Source organism: Numida meleagris, chromosome Z (genome assembly GCF_002078875.1).
Source record: "Numida meleagris isolate 19003 breed g44 Domestic line chromosome Z, NumMel1.0, whole genome shotgun sequence".
Classification (NCBI taxonomy): domain Eukaryota; kingdom Metazoa; phylum Chordata; class Aves; order Galliformes; family Numididae; genus Numida; species Numida meleagris.
The window spans coordinates 34015336-34024468 of NC_034438.1; the positions used below are offsets into that span (position 1 = coordinate 34015336).

General features: G+C 40.5%; 1 protein-coding gene across 11 annotated transcripts in view; it reads left to right on the forward strand.

The window, feature by feature from the left end:
* The window catches only part of ADAMTSL1 (ADAMTS like 1), a 442268-nt gene extending 434392 nt beyond the window's left edge, over positions 1-7876 (forward strand). For 8 of the 11 annotated variants that reach the window (XM_021381315.1, XM_021381310.1, XM_021381316.1 and 5 more), the window contains 2 exons: positions 377-597; positions 1952-7846. In XM_021381315.1, the coding sequence (XP_021236990.1) occupies positions 377-597; positions 1952-2058 (328 nt within the window). In that variant the 3' untranslated portion in view covers positions 2059-7846. Of the gene's footprint in view, positions 1-376; positions 598-877; positions 1440-1468 lie in introns of those variants that run through there. The other 3 variants (XR_002433573.1, XM_021381313.1, XM_021381314.1) reach the window with 3 other exon arrangements.

Sequence of the window (9133 nt, forward strand, 5' to 3'; positions counted from 1 at the left end):
CAAAAAGTGACAAACTTCTGATGTGTTTGAATGGGTGCTACTATTCATTACACCTTTTCAGTGGCACTCTGCTGTGGTATTTATGGGCTGGTGATATTTAGGTCAAACCCTCCAATAGCTCAAATTGTTGTTTAACCCCAGTTGTCCTATACCAGTTGACAATATCTGAAGGTCCAGCCCGTGAGCGCAGTTAAAAGACTGCTTTTCAGCGCACTGAGCTTACTTCTGCTTGCATACAGTGAAGCCTGGGCTCAGAACAAATAATATGTGGGGCATGCAGGGCTTACAGTACCCAAAGCTTGCACAGTGCCCAGAGTGGCACACACTTCTTGCACAGTGCAGTGAGTGACTTGCGCCCCTTCCCTTTTGCCCACAGGCCTCTGAGCACTCAGAACTGCTGGGCTGACATCTGCGGTGTGCACTGGAGAGTCAGCTTGTGGACAGTGTGTACAGCTACCTGCGGAAACTATGGCTTCCAGTCCCGGCGTGTGGACTGCGTGCACATCCGTACCAACAAACCTGTGCTCGAGCACTACTGCTCCTGGAGACCGCGGCCAGTCAACTGGCAGCGCTGCAACATCACGCCCTGTGAGAACAGTACGTTTATGAGCAGAGGGGTGGGTGTGAGGAGGGAGGAAGCCTGCGGGTTCTCCATGTGGAGCCATGTCTCCAAAATGCAGTGCTGGGCATCACAGCTCGGCTTCCTGGAGAACTTCCAGCCTGAACGCATGCAAAATGCAGTGGCCAAAGCTCAGTATCTAAGTGTGACAGCATGGTGCCCACTGTGGTTTGTTGGCAGTGGTGTCAACACCACTGCACCCCCTTCCTGACTGCGTAAAATGGCTGATGTGGCCTCACCTTTCTGTTAATGCTATAGGCAGGAGGAAAAATACAAGTCACAAACAGTGTTCACTGTGGTTGAAAGAAGTCTAAATCCAGTGAGCAGGTTAATGCTGGGAATCGCTGAACTGGAGGCTGCTTGCTTTCAGGTGAGAAGCAAAAAGTTTGCCTGGAAGAGGAAAAGAGAAGTTATAAATACTTTTTTAATTAAAAAAATAATAAAAAAGAAGAAGTAGCAGAACAGATGTTTTAGTTGTTGCTGAACAGTGCTGCACAGAGCCCAGGTGTTTCAGCTTCTCATGCTGCCCTGCCAGCAAGCTGGCTGGGGGTGCACAAGGAGCTGGGAGGGGCCAGAACCAGGATAGTGACCCAAACTGGCCAAAGGGATGTCCCATACCATGTGGTGTCATGCAAAAAATTATAAAATGGTGGGAAGTTGGCTGCAGGGACAGCCACTACTCAGGGACTGTCAGCATCATTCAGTAGGCAGTGAGCAACTGCGTTGTGCATCGCTTGTTTTGTAAACATACATGTATAATATTATCATTACTGTTATTTCTCTTTTCATTTTCTGTCTTAGTAAATAGATTTTATCTCAACCCACAAGTGATACTTTGTTTTTTCCTAGTTCTCTCCCCGATCTCACTGGGAATGGGAGGAGTGGTGCTGTGTGGTGCTAAGCACCACTAAACACAGAAATATAGAAGAGAGCTTCAGTGATCATCTAATCCAGCTGCCTGGCTTGAAGTTTTTTGATCTGCTCTCCTAAAATGAGTCTCCAGTTTCATTTACTACTTCACATTCTGTTTAACAACTGTTAAAAAACTCTTTCTAGAGCATCAGATGGCATACTGTGCTGGAGTGCACAAATTGTGCTAAGTGCTGGAGCAGCTTCAAAAGCCATCCTCACACTCGGAAAGCCAAAGCTGCCCACCCCATTCACCTTTGAGCCTTTGACGGCTTATAGTCCCCACTAAGTGTCTGCAGCAAGTCAAGGTCATGCTCACAGTGAGACCTACCAACATAAAACTGTTTTGAATTGTTGTCAAGTGAAAAAATCTTTCTTTTATTGCTTCATCATCATCTCTCCTTTTTGTTTCCCCTTTGGCAGTGGAGTGCAGAGACACCACAAGGTACTGTGAGAAAGTGAAGCAGCTCAAACTCTGCCAGCTCACCCAGTTCAAATCACGCTGCTGTGGGACTTGCGGAAAAGCTTGAAGGCAAATGCGATGAAAATGGAGGAACAAGGGGATCTCAGCTTTTGCTTCACTGAGGCAAAGACTTCTACAGAAAATATAAAGGAAATGGAATTCTTTTTTTTTTTCATTTTATTTATTTATTTCCCTTTAAAAAAAAAGGAAAAAGAGAAGAAAAAAAAGGAAAAAGAAAACCCTTTACCAAATCATTGTTGTAAAGGGACTTGACAAGTTTTCCCTTCTATAAATCTGGGAGACAGAATGCGGCAAAACATGGTCGAATCACAAACATTGAATCATAAAGATTCAATGATTCCCTTGCCACCGGGTCTGAGAGGAGAGGGGCTGCCTCATAATCCATGTACACACCTGGGAATACACCATTAGACAGATGGAGAAGTGGATCAAAATCAAAATGTAGCATCACATTCAACCACCAAAACATGAATCAAATAATCATTTTGACACATAGTGGGGTACTGCAAACAAAACAAGCAAACAAAAAGCCGAGACATTCATCAGTGCAGTATACAGACCCTACATTTGTCTTAGGCTAATTTGGGTATTATAAGCATATGATATTGCTTTATAATCCTATTAGTTACTTCCAAGATTGGATTCCTTCTTTCCTTTCTATGTCCTTCTCTCCTTCTCATCAGAGGCCCTCAAATGATCTCAGTGGGAGATCTTGTTAACCTTTGAGAATCGAGTCTGGTGTCTGAGAAAGTTGAGCAATGTTGTATAACATGAGTGAGTCTAGAAGACATCTGAAAATGTTCTCAAGTTGCATTTGTGCGGGAGGGTTGGAGCTAAGAGTGTTGCCTTCAGCATAAAGGTGAGGTGGTGATGTCACCGTTTATATCTAGGAGAAGGAAGGAAAGTGTGATCTGCTACAGGCAGGCTGTGATACAAACCTGGAAATGCTGTCCTGTACAGAACACAGACAGGAAAGATGGCAATTGTGGAAATGAGAGCTGCTTCGCATCCTACTTCCTACTAATGCTTACTTGGAATAGGTAGGAGAACCAGTACCCAGAGTTAAGGTGCTTTCAGAGCTGGCATTTTGGTAAGAAGTTTGAGGAACTGGGTTTTCCTTTTCTGCTAACATGAATATTTTCTGTCCTGACAGCCAACCCTTTCAGTAAAGTAGTAGAAAATAATCTATTTTCTGATATTTCTGGCTGTTCCTACTCAGTAGGAGCAGAATAGATTCAGTATCAGTCCCAGAGGACTAGCACTAAGAAAATTTAAAAAATTTGCTCCTCTCTGGCTGCATTATGCAACAAAATGGGTGCTGTAAAGCTGCACATTTTTATACCCAGGTACTACACGCTAAAGATATTTTCTAAAAAGTGGGCCTCAAGTATCTCATATTGCATGCTGTCTGTAGAGCCTTAACATAAGAAGAGTTTTGCAAAGGAGGGAGTTTGAGCATCATAAGAAATTAAAGGCAATCTGTCTGGATCTGAGGTCTTGGTTCAAGGCCATCTCTAAATCAAAGGCTTGATTGTGCCTCATTCCCTATGGGGCTCAGGCCTTGTGGTGCATTAATGAAATGCTGTTCGAGTTCTGCTGTGTTACAGCTTCCACGATGTGGCTTTTTCAGCAAAACTGGGAGTCCACTTCTGAGGTCAGTGTCAGGTTCAAGACATTGACTTGTTTCTAGTTTGGTTGCTTCGGAACACGTATGTCAGTGGATGCTCTCACTTCAAATGGGTCTTCAAGAAATAGTGTTGCTAAGCTTCAATGTAACTTTTTATTTAAAAAAAAAAAGAAGAATGTCTTTCTATGTATGTAAATGTATATCTTTTCTGTATATTTATTAGGATTTCTTGTATAAAAAGTGCAATATTAATAATTGTACATTATTTTGTTCAGATAAAACTATTTGGGTTTTTTTCAATCTCCCCAGAATTTTGTTCCTCTAAAATCAATGGTAATAGAGTAATTCTCACTTGCTTTTAATTGAGGATCTGCTTGACTGTGCACAGAGTGCTTTCTAAAATATGACATGAGGGAAGGATGATATTTTAACTTGTGACTTGATAGTTATGCATGGAATTAAGGACAATTCCTTAATAATAATAACAATAATAACAATAAGAATGTGGTGGATATTTCTAATACAGTAGTTAACAAAAAGCAGCACGGGGAAGTACTGACATTTGTTTGATTGCAAAGCATATTTATATTCATGTTGAATAGCAGCTGTGTAACTGTGCCCAGGATAAACAAGGTGATTAGATCCGGAGGAGCCATTGTGTCATCTCTGCACAGTGTGAATTTAATTTCACATATTTGTTCTGTGAATTGTGACTTGGCAGCATCTCAGTAATGCAAGATTCCTGGATGTTTTATAAAAGGACACTTTCCTTCTCTAACAAGAAAACAAACCAGCAAACTTGTATTTATATAATTTTTGTATAGGTAATGCAGGTTACTTACTTAACTACTGCTGTTTGATGTGTTGTTAATATTGAGTTTAAAAACAAAAGCCAAACAAGGAGCATGCTGTCCTTATTCTGTATCACACTAGTAGCAAACAGCTACTACATTAAACACACATGATCCACCATCACTCTCTTTCCCCATGGCAGGATCTACCCTGTCTTCATTTTTTTTAAAAGTCTGCAGTCATTAACATTCTGCACTCAAACTTGGGAGAACTTTCTGAATTCTTCATCACCCTTGCTTTACTCTTTTCTGCCTCTACAGCTCTTCTAGAAGTAGATGGGCATCACTGGTCACTATCTTACACTTAATAGAAGTGTATTCCTTTTTCACACACAGAAACTCTCAAAGACATCTTGTAGCTCTCCTCAGTAATCACTGGAGGGAAGCAACACCCACTACCTCTAATATTCATTCTTTTCTTATAGGTCCTTGCTGCTTTCAGTAACAGAGCTTGCAACTCCTTGAAGCATCAAGAGTATACTTAGAAGAAATCCTAATCGTGATCAAAGATAAAGGGAGGTTGAGGGGAACAGGAATAAGGCAAAGATATTTTCTCTTAAAAAAGACAAACAGAAGTTTTGAAAACTAAGTTGATTCTTCTGTCTCCCTTTTCAAACAAACTTTGTAATGTATCTTCTAAAAAGGAACGGTGATTTTGCTTTGAATTACTGAGAATTTACACAGTATGATGTTCCTAGCTATACTTTTGAGACACCTGCAATGCAAGTAAATAATACCTCACACAAGCACGCATACACAGAGTTCCAGGCCGAAGATCAGCCCTAAGGCTGAGACTAAGTGATAGCACTGAACGTAATGGGAATTTGTAATGGTAATTGGTCATTCATTTTGAGTAAAGCGAGTAGAAAAGCTGGTGTTGATGTAAAATGAAAAGCAGACCAGCTGAGATTCTCCAGAGAACAATTATTCCCTCTTTATACATATGGCTCTAGTTACCAGTCAAGTCAGAATGCTTTCAGAACCTTCAAAGCAAGCTTCCAGTTTTGTTCTCCCCACTAATTTTCACTGAGAAAGAAAAACAGTTGTGCAGCAAGCAGAGAAATGCAGCGCTGAAAGGTTCCCAACAGGAGACCTCCTCCAGCCTCCTGTTCTGTGGAAAAGTAAGCACATCTAAGCTACTCCAGACTTATATGTCTAGGTACATGCCTTTAAAGCCACAGAAGCCATGGGGAGAGCTTTCTGAAGTAATCATTAGCTGGAATGTTTTTTCCTACTATCTGACTGTAATCATATGAACTGCAATCTAAGCTTTTTTTTTAAAGAAAAAGCTAATTTCTTCTCCGCAGGTATAAAGCTAACACTTGCTCACTGCTCTTTTTAGCTGACTTCTCCTTAGTAGAAGATCCCTTCTTCCACACCTGGCGAATCTTTCCTCTTCCATCTTGTAGGATGGAGCTCATTTCTTCAGCTTCTTTCAGAGTTCTGACTCTCTAGTCTTCCTCTTCCATTGCTTCAGCTAGTTTATCTGCACCCTCTCTCATTTTTGGTTCTTGCAGTCGGGCACACACTCCAGTGCGTAAGTAAGTAGCACCAGTAACTGGAAAAGTCTTGACTGATTTTCATCTACACTTCACATCAAGACTTCTGCTTGCAATGGCTTCACACTTCAGCTTGTCCACTTCATAGCCCCATACTGCCACTGACATACCTCATCTATTAACATTAGCAAGATTTGAACCCTGATTTTTGCCATTGGAAATACTATTATATCGCCAGTGTGGCATAAATCACACAGCTCTTCAGTGCATTCTTTATTTCAGTTTTTAAGTATTAGAAGTAGGAGAGGAAGTATGGAAGTTTCTGTGACATTAACATCTTTAATAGCTACTACAACTTGTCAGTTTCTTTTTAGAGACACCAACTTGGTTGGTGAAATAAGGTCTACTGAATCATGATGTGCCCTGAGACTGACATATGTCAACATTATTACTGATTTCTATCTACTGCTTTTGTCTCATCCTCTTTGCAAGTTATCCTATTAAACAAAAAGGTAATGATCACCATACTATCTGTTTTGTACCCAAACACTGATTCATAAATTTTATTCTGTATCAGTGTAATCTGAAACCTAAATTTGAATAAACAGGTAAGCCAAGCTCTAACTCTTTTCCAGATTTTCAGGACCATCAAAGTCCTCCTAAGTTCTTAACAAGAACTGTCAGTGAGTCACTAATCATTTCAGCTAGTTCATACAAAATTAATTTTATTCATTCAGTTATCTGATTTTTAACTTGGAAGCTTTCAAACTGTTTGAATGCCAGATTTTCACACAGACTACCAGTGTAAACAGATAGGAAGCTCAGAATTGCAAATGCTTACTATGGCCCTGCATATCAGCTGCAGAACACAGTACAGGAATCCTCAACCTTTTCCTTCATCCTCTTATTTAAAAGTATATGTAAATTTATCAATGATCTTGTGTATTGACTGTCACACTCAGTATTTATTTGTGGATGCTAAAACAAAGACAATGTCAAATACTTTTATTTGCAAAAGATTAGGGAATGAAACAATCAGACATCCTTTTTCTTCTCATCTTATGTATTTATCAGACTAAAAGTATTTTGGTTTATCATCATTTTTACTCACATTGTTTTTCACTTCCACCCAACTTTTTCCATTTGATCAAAATCAAATCATAGAATCATAGAATCATAGAATTAGCTAGGTTGGAAAAGACCTACAAGATTATCCAGTCCAACCATCCACCTACCACGAATAACCCCACATAGAATCATAGAATTAGTTAGGTTGGAAAAACCTAAAACCTAGTCATATGCCTAGTCATTTTCACCACATTTTGCTATAGGACACTTACTTTTATATATATGTTTATACTTCTATAGGTAGATAGATATTATGTTCAATAATTTGTAACCTAAAATGTTTTTTTTCTAGATTTATATGGGGAAAAGCAAAGGCACAGCATTTCCTCTTTCAATTAAGTGTTTCTGTCCTCCCCTACCTGTTCACTGAGATACAATTTACTTACTCTCATTCTCAACTTCACATATTGAGACATCGACACAACAATACATTTTATTTTGCCTTTATCCCTCTGAGAAGAAAACACAGTGTAAAGTCTCATCTTTTCCTCATTAATCACTGCTGAAGACTGAAACTAGAAAGTCCACGAAACCACAGACTCCAGGCCTTCTCTTTGGCCACTATGGCTATGAACTCTGGAACAGCCAGTACTGAGCTATCAGATGCATTTTGGGTGCCAGATGCAACAAGGCTGAGATTTTGTAAGTGCTTTAGCTTTAGAGAAGTATCATAGTGAGGCCCATCCAGAGAGATTTTTTCAAATGAAAAAAAAAAACTGACAAAATCAAGTACAAAGAAACTCATGAAATGTACTTAAAGCCCATCACCAGCAGTTGCTTCTCACTGGTCCTTCTATGCTCCTATAAGAGGGTTCTATGCTACGAGAAAAAGACTAACACAGCATAAAATGGTTCTCACCAGTTAAAAAAAAATCCAAAATATCAGCTTGTAAGTACTACTGCTACAGATAATGATGGCAAAGCGTGAGTTCACTCCCTGAAGTGAAAGTATCTAACATAAAATATTGAAAGTTGAAATATCTGCTTCCAATACCACCAAATATAACCACAAAACAATCAGATGTTATTCACCCTCATGAGAGCTTTGATGGGGCACTTCATTTTGTTTTTAATGCAGGAAAACCACAGGCTGCCCAGAGAGGTGGTAGAATCCTCATCCTTGGAGACACTGAGGGTTAGGCTGGAGCAGGCTCTGAGCACCTGATCAAGCTGTAGGTGTCCCTGCTCACTGCAGGGGAGTTGGACTAGAAGACCTTTCAAGATCCCTTCCAACTCAAAAGATTATATGATTCTATGATTGTAGAACCTGCTTTTCCTTTGCACTTTCAGCTTTACACCAGTGCCTTTAGCACTGTTACTGATGAACATATGCTGGCAGACCTACGCACACAACTCTCACACAGAAACATAAGATTGCATGGGAATGTCTTTAATGCCCCACTCCGAACCTGTATCAATCTGTACAACATGCAAGTCATTCTGCCTACTGCCTGCTATTAATTACACTGTTGATCAGTCCATGAGCTGTGGCAGATGGGAATGAGCAACCCATCCCTCACTCATTTCTCCTTGGCACCTCACTTTGCCAGTGCCAACAGCCTGGGGCAACCACTGCCCCCTCGCTTACTTGCACAGCTCCAAAGAGCTCTGCGGGTCAGAGATAAGGTCTGTGAAACTGACAAATGGAGCTTACAAGCCACAGCAGTCAACAAGCTGTGTGCCACTTGTTCGCACTGCAGTTGCCTGTCCTTCGTGCTAACACTCCTCTTGCCTCTTAAGATAGAACAAAAAATTTAAAGAGAGTGTTCCTTAAGCCTTTAAGCCCTTTGCAAAGAAAAGCTTTAGATTTGTGTAGACTTGAATAAAAGTTTGCAGTTTCATGTGGCTAAAAGGGAAAGGGGCATCAACCAGAGGGCTTGTGCTCTGGCTACACGTAAATGCTGTTTGGTTAAGTAGCAGCAGGATGTGAGCGACTGCACAGTAAGCACAGTTATGCACACATGATTGGGATGACATGGCATGGGAAACCACTCCCTGCTCCTACCCTCCTTGATG